This window comes from Rhinoderma darwinii, chromosome 8 (assembly GCF_050947455.1).
Source record: "Rhinoderma darwinii isolate aRhiDar2 chromosome 8, aRhiDar2.hap1, whole genome shotgun sequence".
Taxonomy (NCBI): Eukaryota; Metazoa; Chordata; class Amphibia; order Anura; family Rhinodermatidae; genus Rhinoderma; species Rhinoderma darwinii.
Window position 1 is genome coordinate 62,177,893 of NC_134694.1, and position 15,003 is coordinate 62,192,895.

Consider the following 15,003-nt stretch of genomic DNA (forward strand, 5'->3'; position numbering starts at 1 on the left):
ATTGCTGGGGTGCCGATGAGCTGCAAACAAATTAAATGCTTTTGACCGCTGCATTTAAGGGGTTAATGGCGGGGATCTTTGCGGGAACAGGGCTAGGTGAATATAAGATCTTTTATTTGTTTGGGGGGCACCCGGGCACTATCTACAGGGGGGCTGTGTGGCACTATCTGCAAAGGGAGGAGAGTGGCACTATCTACAAAGGGGGGAGAGTGGCACTATCTACAAAGGGGGGAGAGTGGCAATATCTATAAAGTGAGAGTGTGTGGCACTATCTATAAAGGGGGGAGATTGTGGCACTATAGAGAGCACAGTGGCCCTACCTAAAAGGGGTATTTGTGGCACTATTAATCAGCGTCATACACTTCTCTCCATTCATTTTAAGCAGTATGTACAACACAGCGTCATCTCGCGAGATCACGCTGCGTTGTCACTTACTCACACATTAACTTTACCGAAGTGTCTTGGGAGTGAATAGACATCACCTCCAGCCAGGACGCGATGTCTATTCACACTCCCGACACTTTGGTAAAGTTTCTGTGAATGACATCACACGTGATCTCGTGATCTGCCTGCGGCCATTGAGGGTCGTGGGCAAAAAATGGCGCAAAATACGCTTTCTCTGCCTCCCATTGATGTCAATGGGAGATCAGAGACGTAAATGCCCAAACATAGGGTATGTCGCTTCTTTTTGCTGCGTCAATAAATGTGTAAAAAAACTCTGTGTGAACTGACCCTTAGGCCAGGTTTACACGAGCGTGTGCGTTTTGTACACGCAAAGAACGCTGCGTTTTGCGTGCGCAAAAGGCACTTAAAGAGGCTCTATCACCAGATTTTGCAACCCCTATCTGCTATTGCAGCAGATAGGCGCTGCAATGTAGATTACAGTAACGTTTTTATTTTTAAAAAACGAGCATTTTTGGCCAAGTTATGACCATTTTTGTATTTATGCAAATGAGGCTTGCAAAAGTGCAACTGGGCGTGTTGAAAAGTAAAAGTACAACTGGGCGTGTATTATGTGCGTACATCGGGGCGTGTTTACTACTTTTACTAGCTGGGCGTTCTGACGAGAAGTATCATCCACTTCTCTTCAGAACGCCCAGCTTCTGGCAGATCACGCTGTGACGTCACTTCCCCAGGTCATGCATCGTGTCAGACGAGCGAGGACACATCGGCACCTGAGGCTACAGTTGATTCTGCAGCAGCATCGGCGTTTGCAGGTAAGTAACTACATCGACTTACCTGCAAACGCCGATGCTGCTGCAGAATCATCTGTAGCCTCTGGTGCCGATGTGTCCTCGCTCGTCTGACACGATGCAGGACCTGGGGAAGTGACGTCACAGCGTGATCTGCCAGAAGCTGGGCGTTCTGAAGAGAAGTGGATGATACTTCTCGTCAGAACGCCCAGCTAGTAAAAGTAGTAAACACGCCCCGATGTACGCACATAATACACGCCCAGTTGTACTTTTGCAAGCCTCATTTGCATAAATACAAAAATGGTCATAACTTGGCCAAAAATGCTCGTTTTTTAAAAATAAAAACGTTACTGTAATCTACATTGCAGCGCCTATCTGCTGCAATAGCAGATAGGGGTTGCAAAATCTGGTGACAGAGCCTCTTTAACAGCTCCGTGTGTCAGCCCTGTATGATGTGCGGCTGCGTGGTTTTCGCGCAGCCGCCATCATTATGACACTCCGTTTGGATGTTTGTAAACAGAAAAGCACGTGGTGCTTTTCTGTTTTCATTCATCCTTTTGACAGCTGTTGCGCGAATCACGCTGTTCGCACGGAAGTGCTTCCGTGTGACATGCGTGGTTTTCACGCACCCATTCACGTCAATGGGTGCGTGATGCGCGAGCAACGCATAAATATAGCACCTGTTGTGAGTTTTTTCAGCGGACTCACGCTGAGCAAAACTCACGGACTGTCTGCACTGCCCCATAGACTAATATAGGTCCGTACGACACGCGTGAAAATCACGCGCGACGCACGGACGTATATCACGCTCGTGTAAATGAGGCCTAAATCTGACAGAAGAGTCAAAAGAGTCAATGTCAGCTATTTAGGGGAGAAAATTGCTACTTATATGAAGGTCTTTACAAAGCTCCGCAGTCTCCATTGACTTCTGTGGGGAAAATCAACACCCAAAATATATCTGGTGAAATATGGCAGTTTTTATTTTTTCATACTGTAGTGCATGGCTTTCTAACAAGAAAACCTCCATGCAAACATACAGTGGCACACGAAGGTATGGAAAATTCCATTGGAGATTACGGCCTTATTACGACTCTATACCACTTGGAACCCGTACAGAGCCGTAAAAAGGTTGTGCGCATGAGCACATGTGAAAACGGTTTGCATGGGGCTGATTTCCCATGTTTTGATGCGTTTTTACCACGAATTGCTGCGTTATTGCCAAAACAGTCTCACATAAAGACACCCAAGGAATAGTTTTTCTGGGTTTCGGATAGATATACATTTCACCTGACACGGAAGAATTATTACATAATGTCATGCTTAGCCAAAATGAGATGACAGCATTCATAGGCTGGGGAAATGTCTGTTTGGATATTAAAAACGGTTTTATTTTTTATTTAGGGGGAGTGGCTTTTTTACATAAATTACATTTTGTAAATATTAACCTATTTCATTTCACATTTTTACTGTGCTCCCCTGGCTGGCGGCAGCAGGGATGCGACTCTAGGTTCACAATATTATTATTATTTTGCACGTCCACCCACATATCGTATAAGAAGTATCTACTGCACCCTGTATACTCTCCCTATATACAGCGTATGTACGACCCGCTAATGGTGGGCGTTCCACACCAGACTTTAAAAACTGCGCATGCGTAGTTCGGTTTGCTTAATTGCGGGAACGCGCAAATGATATAGGTCATAAATCAGTGTGTTTTAGTGCACCGACTACACGTAACTATAAATCCCCCGAAGGAAACGATCGCGCCGCATTAGGTTTTTTTTTGTGCTGGGGTTTATTCCTAGTCAAGCTTCGGGCACGTTGACCCTAACAAAGATGGCAGTTAGCTACTAGGCGCTCTCTTCCGGACAGCCTGCGTGTTCGCTCACTGGCCAGCCGGGTGACATACGTGGCCAGCGATTGGTTGGTTCAAGACGTTGCGAATTTTGAAAACTTGGCGGTTGTATTAGTAATATCCAGCCACACACGACGGGAAGAAAAAGGAGTTGACGGGACAGTAGAACCAGACGCGAACGATCAGCTCAAAGACTAGGCCGTAACTGGACGAGGAAGGGACGAGGCGCGGGTGAGAGGACGGGCGCTCCTTGGGTATGTGCTGTGATACCTGTGAATGCTATGCCTGAGACGTGGCCCTGTCTTTCCAGCTGCCATCCTGGTTCTCTGCATCCTGTTGACACGCCGGACACTGCTGCTTATTATCTGGGGTTGTTGCGCGGCTGAATTCAGGCTATTGTTCCCTGTTGTCAGACATTTCGTGCTGACTGTGTTTTCAGCGGGATGACTGATGGTAGAGCCAGAAGGATCCCGGCCTCCATGATCCCATAGCTCCAGGTCTCCCATACATGTGGATGTAGCTCTTGTTATATACATTAGGGGCTCCTGCGATTTCAGTCCCCAGACCATTCACCTTCTGACGTCTGTGATTTGTTGATTTCTGCCATGTCCTGTATAGGGGAGAATGGATCTTTTTCTAGCCATTGATCAGTGATATTGCAGCTGGAATTTTTTGTATTTTTTTTTGTGGTTGTGCCACTTACCTTTTATTTTTTTGGGGCTCTGTTGAGACAGGTCCTCCGGTTACCTTTTGTGTTGGTCTGAAAGATGGGAAACCCACTGATGAGGGGCGGCAGCGAGAACTACTTTTGTGTCGATGCCCACCTGATCTAAAGGGGACACGGTACCCTTCAGAGGTGGCAGAACTCTTGTGCTTGAGCGTGATCATGCCCAGATCGCCACTGCTCTTGATGTAGCATAGTAACCCTGTAGCCCCAACTGTGTCCTCTCCATATGCGTACAGTGTGGCGATAATAGGATGGCGAGGTGTTGTCCCTGTTCTGTTCCCAGTAGTACTGTATATGACAAGTAGGCGGTGGCGGTATTGTATGCTGCTGTAAACCACTAGCAACGGAAGCTATGGTAATGCAGACGGAAAGCTATGGGTTCCCCTGATGGAACCCTGACGCAGGTGTGAACGATGCCTTATAGTGGATTTTTTTTTTAAATTGTCTAGATGGCTCTTAAGGGGTTTTCATCTCAGACATTTATGGCATATTTACTGGATCCGCCATAAATATATAATAGTTGTCTCCCGGCTCTGGGACCTGCACCTATCTTAAGAGTGGGGGGGTCTTGTTTTAACCCCTTCCTGACATTTGACGTACATCATAGCTGGGGGGGGGGGGAGAGTATGGAGTGGGCTCACTGAGTGACCCCGCGCCATACAATGCGAGTCTGCTGTATGTTACAGCTAACATTTCATAGTAACGAGCGCGATCCTGCTTGTTTAACCCGTTAAATGCCGCGGTCAATAGTGACTGGTATTTAAATCCATTAGAAGAGGGTGACCCCCCTCTAGCCGCTCATCGCGCCCCCCCACAATGCAATCGTGCGGTGGCGATGGTTGCTCTGGGGCTTAATGAAGGCCCCCCACATCTGTCGTCTTTGTGCTCCTATTAAGCTCTGCCTCTGACAGAAGCCTGTCATAATCACGATATACTGTAATACATTAGTATTGCAGTATACAGTGTAAGCAATCTAACGTTCGTTGGTTGAAGTCCCCTAGGGGGACTAATAATAAAAAAAAAAGTTACAATTAGTAAAAGGGTTTTTTTATGTGTAAAAAATAAATAAATTAAAGTTAAAAAAAAAAACACAATCCCCCCCTCCTAATGCATTGTAAAAAAATTAAAATGTAGTTGGTATCACTGCATCCGTAGAAGTCTGAAGTATCGCAATAAATCGTTTTATAACCTGCCGTTTTATATGCCGTAAAAATAATAATTAGCTATTTTTTGGTCCCCTCATCTCCCACAAAAAATCGAATAAAAAGTGATCAAAATCTCACGTGTACACCGAAATGGTATTATTAAAAACTACAGCTTATCCCGCAAAAAATAACCCTCATACCACTTAATCAACGGAAAAATAAGTTATGGCTCTCGGGATTTGGCGACACCAAATTGAATTTTTTACACTTCCTTTTTTTCCTTGTAAAAGTAGTAAAACAGAGAACACTATGTATTTGGTATCGCCGTAATCGTATTGACCCGCAGAATAAAGGCAACATGTTATAACTGCACAGTGGATTCCAGAAAAACGAAGCGCACAAAACAATCGAGGAATCGCTGTTTTTTTTTTTTTCTACCCCACCAATAATTTCCCTGTTTCCTAGTACATTATATGGCACAATAAATGGTGCTACGAAAAACTACAACGCGTCCTGCAAAAATCAAGCCCTCATAGGACCATATCGATGAAAAAATTAAAAAGTTATGGCTTTTGGAAGGTGGGGAGGAAAAAAAAATGGAAATCAAATTTATTTATGACTGGAAGGGGTTAAGTGCCTGTTGGCATTCGAATGTTTAAAGGGGTTTTCGGTTTTCAGTAAATCCGGGCGAACATCTTCTGTACTTTATCAGTTCATTCCTCAGTTTTCATGGTCTCCGCTTGTTTTGAACCTTCATGGTTTCCAGGTGATATAACCCTGTCCTGGTCATATGATGGGTGCACCACAGGCGCGCTGCTTGTTACAGCCGTTATCGGGGTTGTCTTGTAAGGTGCCGCGCTCCCTCCAGCTCAGGATCACGGGCTGCTGGTATACTTAACCCCTTCCTGACATTTAATGTAGTGTATTATCATACCTGGGTATGAAGTGAGCTCACGGGCTGAGCCCAGTCCATCTCAGGGATGAAGGCTGTATGTTACATCCGACATCTCACTGCAACGGATATGATTGGCGATCAATTCGATCCTGGCTGTTTAGCCGCTTCATTGCAGTGGTCAATAGTGACTGCGGCAGTTAGAAGGGGTGGCCCCTATGTCAGCCCATCGCTCCAAAAACAATGGAAGAATTGCATTTTTTTTTTCCCCATTCGACCCCACAAATAGTTTTTTCCCTGTACAATAAATGGTGCTGCGAAAAACGACAACTCATCCAGCAAAAAACAAGCACTCGTACGGCTATATAGACGAAAAAATAAAAAGTTATGGCTCTTGGAATGCAAGGATGAAAAACGAAAAATGGCAGCAAGGTGTTAACTCCAATGAATAAACGCATTTTTTTTGTCTTTTCAGACTTCTTTGGTCGTAACATGGGAAAGGATGAGGGTATTCCAGTAAGAGTAGCTCTGAGATGCCGTCCCTTGGTACAGAAAGAGATCAATGAAGGCTGTAAGACGTGCCTTACTTTTGTCCCTGGGGAACCTCAGGTGGGTAAATAACATGTCTGCTGTTCTTCTTGGTATCCGTTACTACGTGCACGTGCTGACCTTGTTTCTAATGCGTAGGTGATTGTCGGCAATGAAAAATCCTTCACATACGATTATGTGTTCGATCCGTCAGCTGAGCAGGAGGAGGTATATAACACCGCTGTATCTCCTCTTATTCAAGGCCTGTTCAAAGGTGAGTCCAAGACGATGAACTTAGATTTTGTCCAGAATTAGTAAAACAAGGCAACTTTCTTCCATAAACATCACCACACCTGTCCTTGGGTATTACAGCTTAGACCCATTCACTTCAATAGAGTTGAGCTGCAATACCAGGCACAACCCATGCACAGGTGTGGTGCCCTCTTTGGAAGAAGGCATGCATGTTTTTCTAATACTGGATGACCCCTTTAAATAACGATTATAAGGAGGTGTCTGACAGTCATGGGGAGAACGGTTTCTTGCTAAATACAGAATCCGATCCTTCCTATGGGCAGGGAAGGCTTCCTTGCTTTCGTCTAAAGAGCCAATCCTGTTTTTTAGATAAAAATAGTGGTCTCATGGAAGTGCGAATTAGTGATCAAATAAGTTCTCAAATGTTCAGCACCTGTATGCCAGTGCTAGATCATTTACTAAAAACACAAAGTTGGTATATCTGCCCCTTCTGAATAATTTCATGTTATGTCACCGGTTGCAGTCAGTGATGACATTTTCACTTTTCTTGTATTTTAATCTGCTCCTTCTCATTTGGTAGGAAAATGTCTCCTTTTACAGTCTTTACATTGGAAACGATACTATTTGTGTTTTTTAATTTTATTTTTCTTTCTTAGGATACAATGCAACAGTTCTCGCGTATGGACAGACTGGATCTGGCAAGACCTTCTCAATGGGAGGTGCTTACACCCATGACCAAGAGAATGAACCAACTGTGGGTGTCATCCCAAGAGTTATAAAGGCTTTATTTCGGGAAATTGAACATAGGACAGACTGGGAATTTCTCCTTAAAATTTCTTACTTGGAGGTAAACTTACAAGTTAATGTTCTGTTAAGGCTGCGGATACAGAGACTTTGCAAAGTTGCTGTCTATGGAGATACACGGTCACCCTCAAATGCAACCGTGGCTGTCATGTGACAAAACAAATTCTATTCACACAGACTGCTAAGTCAAGTCCATACTCACTCACGATGCAGGTTGTGTAGCTGTATTTGTGTGTGTGTGTGTGTGTGTGTGTGTGTGTGTATATATGTAATGATGGAGCCAAAGGAAAGATATAAAGAGACTGTCCTTTTTTGTTGACTACGGAGTTCGACTAAAAAAAAACTGAGCCAAAAACGGCGTCAAAACGGTGTGATCATGCCCTAAAACGGCTACTCCATGAGTCTGTGTATCCCCAACTTAAGTGTTAGAAAAAAAATTACTTAGTGTTTGTCCAGTTTTATGTAACTAATGCGTAGTCATTGTATAATGAAAGTTCTGCAACTCTCTAATATACAACTCAGATGACAAATTATCACCCAGGTAGGGCTAGGCAATTTTGCCAAAAAATAAAATCTAGATTTATTATTTTCAACACCTATGAGCGATTTTCGATTTGAATCTCAATTTTCTTTTTCGGTTTATTTAACAGTAATATCAAGAGATCATTTAATAAATTATTTTCTTCATATAAATACAATTTTAACATATTGGTATTATTGCAATTCCTTTTTTTATCAGAAATACAACAGGAATAATGGATATCTAATTTACTAACTTCTGTATTCCCCGGTAGGGAACAGATAAACAATCTATAATCAATCATGCGCTGTGTGCACCAACATCCCTCTGTGCCCGTCAGTACCTCAGCCGGTCTCCGACATTGGAGAGAGCAGTCTAAATTGCAGCAGGGCCAGGCAGATAGCGAGGAGCGGGCACTCTGGAGAGAGATTACAGTATAGTGTCTATAGTCTGAGCAGGACCCTGTGCAGTACCAGGGTGTATGGTGTTTTAAATAAATGACATTAAAGAGCACCTTTCACCGGCACGTACATGTGCAGCATGTAATGGGCAGGGCTGCACAAACCCTGGGGCACTATATATTTTTATTTTTTTCCACCCTCTTCCGTTATTTAGATATCGGTGCAGTTATATTTGGTGCCCAATATTTAAATAACCCCGTGAACTGTCAATGGGACATGTAATATCGCTGTGACACTGTCCAATCCGTTACGGACAGTGCTGAGTGCGCACGCGCTCTCCTCTCTCCAGGTCTTGCTGTGGTATTGGCAGTTCAGGGGGTTATTTAACTATCGAGCGCCAAATATAACGGCACTGTTATCTAAACAACGGAGGAGGGTAGAAGAAAAAATGTAAAGCGCGCCAGGGTTTGTGCAGCCCTGCCCATTACATGTATGGGCAGGTGGAAGGTTCTCCTTTAATGCAGGATTCACAAGACCGTAAAAAAAACGGTCTGTCAGCCGGGTTTCCTGGCCTGACCATGGTACGTCTGAACGGGACTCCTGGCATCAGTCATCTCGTCTTCAGTCACATGATCGTGAAAATAAATGGCCATTAAAAACTGACCAACTGGCAGTTTTGCATCAGTGTCTCCAAATTTTAATCAGTTTCCAGCCTGTCTGCTAGTTTTTAATGGCCGGTTGTCATCCATTTGCCATCAATTTTTCACCACCCATACCACCTCCCCCTCCCCCTTGTAGATGGCTGTAGCTCCCACTAGGAGCTGAATCGGCAGCCACAGCGTCGGCAACCTCTGGCTGGGGATTCTGCTCCTAGAGCGAGTCCCTGACGTCTGTCCATATATGAACAGTGGCGTCATGGGCTTTCCCAAGACCGGAGTCCCCGGCCTGAGATCTTGGGATGCTCTGGCCGGGGACTCTGCTTCTAGAGGGAGCCTCTGAAGTCATGGTCCATATATGGACACAGACTCTCACTAGGAGCGGAATACCCGCACAGGGTTTGCTGATGCCTTGGCAGGTGATTCAGCTCCTATTGGGTGCTAGAGGTGCTTTTTTCTTAGGGGGGGGGGGGGTGCTGCGATATACGTGTGGGTACAATCTGCAAGGGAGGGTGCTATCTACAGGTTGGTTGTGTAGGAATCTACAGGTCGCTGTAGCTATATACTAGAAGTCCTTCCTCCCCACGGAACTGCTGTCCCGTACTGTATAATTTTGTTTCCGAATAGCAGTTCCTTGGGGAAGCGGGGACAGAACGGGCGCATCTTGTCAGATGGGGGCGGACCAGGGAGGCAGGCGGAGCTTCCTCCTGCAGCACGGTGACGGCGCCACTAAAACGATTCTGTTAAAAAAAAAACAATAGTCATAGGCCTTGATGGCAAATTATTCAAACTAATCTGATTACTCGCCCAGCCCTAACCCCAGGGGAATAAAGGATTGGGCATGTTAAATTCCAACATCCCCCCCCATTCTTTCTACACATTAGATCGTTGGCCAAGTTTAATCTTGGGTGTATGGACAGCTATATAATTCTTACGTTCTGCTTTAATGTATCCAGTCTAGATGAAAATTGGGCCCAACAGAAACACAATTATTTTTATTGTATGATTTGGCTTTATTGAAGATTCGAAAAACACTTTCAATTACTGTTAAAGGCGTTAATGTATAATCCTCTAAATGTTCACTTTTTCTTATTTTATAAGATCTATAATGAGGAAATTCTTGATTTGCTGTATTCTCGAGATAAAACGGCCCCCATTAGCATCCGTGAAGACCCTAAGGAAGGCATTAAGGTACACCAAGTCGCCTGAGCACTTAATTTGTACAACCGTTCTGTGTAATGTGAGTTAGATAATATAGGGCTGCTAACTTCTTAATTTTTCTCCAGATCTGTGGCTTGACTGAGCGTGATGTAAAAACTGCTTTGGATACCATAAGTTGCTTGGAGCAGGGGAATAGCTCTCGCACTGTGGCTTCTACAGCGATGAATTCCCAGTCTTCTCGATCACATGCCATCTTCACCATTTCAATAGAGCAGAAGAAAGGAGAAGATAAGTAAGTAGATGGCTTCAGCATAGCTGCTTATTTCCTCCCTATGTAATAACATTTGGTGTAATTGGTGACTTTCCACATATGTTTTATTTTAGTTGCTAATGAGTTGCTTAGCGGAGAATTATGAATTTTATTTGTCTGCTTCAATCTTCGTAGAAACAGCAGTATTCGCTCTAAACTGCACCTTGTCGATCTTGCTGGGTCAGAAAGGCAGAAGAAGACCAAAGCAGAAGGAGATCGTTTGAAGGAAGGTAAATGTATTTTCTTCACGGTCATTGGACACAGATGATGACCTTGGGTATAGCTGCTGCCGCTAGGAGGCGGACGTGAAGTAAAGTGTTAGCTTCCCCTACCATGTTATGCCCTTCTTGCAGACACTGGTTGACATATGGAGCCTCCCTCCCTTTTGTTTACATACTTGGGTGCTGTGGTTATGTTAAGGGGTTAGACGGCTAGGATCCGAGTTCTCTTCTGTCCTAGCTGTAGGAGCAGGATTTCAGCTGTCAATCACAACCGGCCTCTGCTGCTGGTGGTGGTACGTATGGCGATTCACGGGGTTGACCTGCTTAGCAGAATGTACCATTAAGTCACAGGCAATGATGTGAAGTGGGATCCCACCAGTAGTTGGTGTGTTTGGTTTAATAAGACACTAAAGCTTTAAATAAAATCCTAAAAGCTAATAAATGTAGGCTCTAGGGAGCGGTATGATTCTGCAGAGACTGCTGCGCTTGGATGTGATTTTGTGACAATAAACCAAAATTTGATAGCACTGTGTAAATAGACCCATGGAGATGATCATTATATATTTTTTTTTTCTCCATTGCAGTTATTTTTTTTAAAGCCACTAAAAATTCCAAATTGTTTCCTAGAGTGGCACAAATTTGCTTCTTAAGTCAATAGTATTTTGACCATTCTTGCTTAACGTGGAGGTGCGTGTCTAAAGTTTTGAGCAATGTGATCTATATGTAGGAACACAAGTAAATACAGGGCTGTAATAAGATTTTACTAGAATGGAGACTTCATATACTTTGAAACTGGATCAATGTCCATGCTGTCCTTTACAGAAGAGCGGTAGGCCTTTCTTATCGGGCAACTTGTTGACCATTTGTATCTGTTCCCCCTTCAGCATGAAAGGGAGGGAATTTGCAATATCTACTGTGCTGACTCAGCTAGTGCACCTATGCAGGTCTGTAGAATATCAAAAAATGAGCCACTCAAAAATAGTGAATTTATTCACCAAACATCCACTTCAACTGCTTGAAAATGCCTTCATTGAGGAGGTGGATCTTTTCAGTGCATGTTTGGTGAATAAAGTCACTGTTTTTGAGTGCCGATTCATTACTCCTCTCGATATTTTATAATACAAGGTGAGGTCACCCCTTTTTGTAGCTTAGCACCTGCTGTGTTGGTTTGTGCTGCTCCAATTTTCGTTTATTCTTCTGGTGTAGGTCTGTTTTCTTTGGTCTCATGCACATGGCTGTAGCTGTGTGCGCGGTCCATGATTACGGCACAAGCGGGCAGCAGTCATCCGCGGGCCGTCCGCAATAACTGACTGTACACACACAATGTGCGTTCATTTCAATGAGCCCGCACCGCAATTGCAGACCGTATACTGACATGTCCTATATTTTTTTTTTGATGTGCAAAATCTCCATTTAATACACGGACTGTGGAAACCACGGTCACGCGCATTGGCGCATAGGTTAGCATATGTTCTATACTATCCGCAATTTCTTTCCTCTTTATAAAAAGTGATTTCACAGGATTATTGCACCTTTAGTGGTGGTCTGGCTAATGGACCAGTAATGTATACAAAGTATCACCTGTTAGTATACTTTAAGGTTCCAAAAATCATTCTTCTCTATTTCTGGACTTGTAGGTATCAGCATTAACCTTGGCTTGTTGTGTTTGGGAAATGTTATCAGTGCTTTGGGAGATGAATCCAAGAAAGGTGGCTTTGTGCCATACAGAGATTCCAAGTTAACCCGTCTTCTACAAGGTAAGTCTCTGGGGATTTTGTTATCTGATATTGCTCAATGCTTTACTTCTTGAAGAAGCCATATAATATAGCCTAGGCTGCAGTGTTATTGCTATCATAGTAAAGATGGAATTAATGTGCTACCGTGGTAAATTTTACTACACCCCAGTGTGTCCCAGAGATTGATCAACTGTGGGAGAACAGGACCTAGGAGGAACACATTTTTATTCTTTTGATGACCCTATTACACACACCACTGATTATTGCAAGATTGGTTGTACCACAGTCGGTTGTACCTGGCCTAGGGATGAGTAAGATCTATACCATAACTTTATGTGAGTCCTCTCTAATTCTGCACTTGGCTGAAAGTTGCAGTCCATGTTGTGGGTGTAGACCACTAGGCAGCTGACTACTTCAGTCGTGAGAAGCTTGATTCTAGGGTTTTGGTTGCTTCATCTGGTTATTTTCAACAAAATCTGGCAAAAAAAATTGAACATTCCAGATTTTTTATTTTTTTTTCATCTGGACTCTACCACAAAGTGCCGGCCTACTTTGCTAGGGCTCAGAACTCAAGGGATATTGCAGTCTATGCCTTAATCACTCCATGGTATGGACTCTCCCTCCTGTATCTCTTCCCTCCCCTTCTGCTTGGAGCTCTGAAGCCGAACAAAGCAGAAGGCATTCTAGCCATCATGGTAGCCCTGGGCTTGCCATCCCGGTATGCTGACATGGTTCATCTGCTCACATATGCCCTTGGCTCCTTCTGCTGCGGTACAACCTCCTTTCTCGATTTCTGCTATTCCATCCCACTTTGCCACAGGTACGTTTAATGGCGGTGAATCTGGTTTTGAGATTCCATGATCTTCCTGAACCTGTCATCCGGACTTGCTGTAGGCCAGGAAGCCTCAGTCTCCGAAGGTGTACCATAGGACGTGGAATGCATATTTAAATTGTTGTGAGCAACGTAGTCTCCAGTACATCCCTCATGACCGCACCACAGGAGGTTGCTCTATTGACCTCTATGAAGACAGAGGTTAAAAGGCCCCTCCCACCACCCACTTGCCAGTGTTCTTCCTGTCCCTACAGGGTCAGGAGCAGAGACATCGCTCCTGGATAAACTCAGACAGGGGGTGAGATCGGGGAGTCCGCGCACTCTCCCTTCTATTCCCCCTATGTGCCTAGGCTAATTACCACTCTAACGAGCGGTACCTTAGCATCCCAAATAAAGCACCTACCTTAGGAATCCTAGGCGGGGTACCGGTAGTGTGCAGGGTTTGGGATTCCCAAGCCAGGGCTGCGAGACCATACGAGGACCGGCAGCTCCATAAGGTTGGTAGCGCCAGTGCTATCCTTGTGAGCGGCATAGCCGGTATTGTTGAGCCGCTTGCTATGACGCGGCCGCATCTCATGGAGTAGCTGCGATCGGAAATTATGCTGGTCTACGGCCATCTTCGAAGGCGGGAAATTCAAGGCATCCACATTTAAAGGGACTCGCACAGGTATGTAGTTTGAGCGAATACCTCTAATATGCTAACTATATATACAGCCTTAAAGCACATATCTTGTTGAATTGGATATTGCATTTGCCTGTTTGTTGTGGTGATCGAACTACCTCGTTCTGACGGAATTCCAGATATGTCCCAGGGTCATGTGAGTCTCACCTTTGGGGTAAGGGTTACGACTCCGTATGTAAGTAAACCTTACTTTACCTGCTTTTGTCTCTGAGAGGAATCTTTATCCTAGAGAAAACAAACGGACCCTAAAAAGGTTAAATAATGTGCAACTTGTGGGGAAAAACTGCTAGTCACATAAACCGGTGTCAAGACTATATCGCAAAACTACTAAGAGGAATAGCCAACGTTTGTCTGAATTTAGGGCTGTGATTCGCGAGGAAGTGACTCAGTCAGTAGCCTCCCTCGCCACTCCTCAAACTCCATCACACTCCCGGGCAAAAAGGCCATGGACTGAAGTGGAACAAAAATGGTGCCTGCCATCTCAGGGGTCTGACTCTGAGCAGGAATGTTATAATTTATCGGAGGGTGAATTAGGAGAGGAACTCTTACCTTAAACCTCATCTACACAGGAGACATTTTTTTTTCTCTTCTGAGGTGTCTGATACTTTAATCCAGGCGATACGGGAGACCATAGATATCCCCGAAGAAGACCAACCCCATATCATCCAGGATGAAATGTTTGGAGGCCTGACGGAGAGGAAAACAAATTTGCCCTGTAAATGAGAATCTCAAGAAAATGGTAACGATGGAATGGACTCAGAAAAAAGGCTCTTAATTTCAAGAGAATTTAAAAACAGACTTCTCTTTGATCCAGAAGACACGAAAACTTGGGATGAGATCCCAAAAGTGGATGTTCCAGTGACTAGGGTTGCAAAAAACAAAACAAAAACATAATCCCCTTCGAAGATTCCTCTGTTAAAGGACCCCATGGACCGGAAGGCAGACGAACTGCTAAAAGAGCTTTGGAATCTTCATCCGCTTTAATCTCTACAAATATCGCAGCCACATGTAGCAAGATCAATCTTGGCGAAGGCCCTAGCTAGCAGGCTGATTAAAGTCGTGACTACCGTTGTATCCGGATCAGTCAG

General features: G+C 44.3%; 1 protein-coding gene across 3 annotated transcripts in view; it reads left to right on the forward strand.

The window, feature by feature from the left end:
* The first annotated feature begins 2,903 nt into the window (after nt 1-2,903).
* Nucleotides 2,904-15,003, forward strand: part of KIF4A (kinesin family member 4A) — a 51,557-nt gene continuing 39,457 nt past the window's right edge. For 2 of the 3 annotated variants that reach the window (XM_075835668.1, XM_075835669.1), the window contains exons 1-8: nt 2,904-3,302; nt 6,288-6,421; nt 6,500-6,614; nt 7,249-7,439; nt 10,075-10,164; nt 10,260-10,426; nt 10,580-10,674; nt 12,303-12,422. In XM_075835668.1, the coding sequence (XP_075691783.1) occupies nt 6,305-6,421; nt 6,500-6,614; nt 7,249-7,439; nt 10,075-10,164; nt 10,260-10,426; nt 10,580-10,674; nt 12,303-12,422 (895 nt within the window). In that variant the 5' untranslated portion in view covers nt 2,904-3,302; nt 6,288-6,304. The remainder of the gene's footprint in view (nt 3,303-6,287; nt 6,422-6,499; nt 6,615-7,248; nt 7,440-10,074; nt 10,165-10,259; nt 10,427-10,579; nt 10,675-12,302; nt 12,423-15,003) is intronic. The other variant, XM_075835670.1, reaches the window with a different exon arrangement.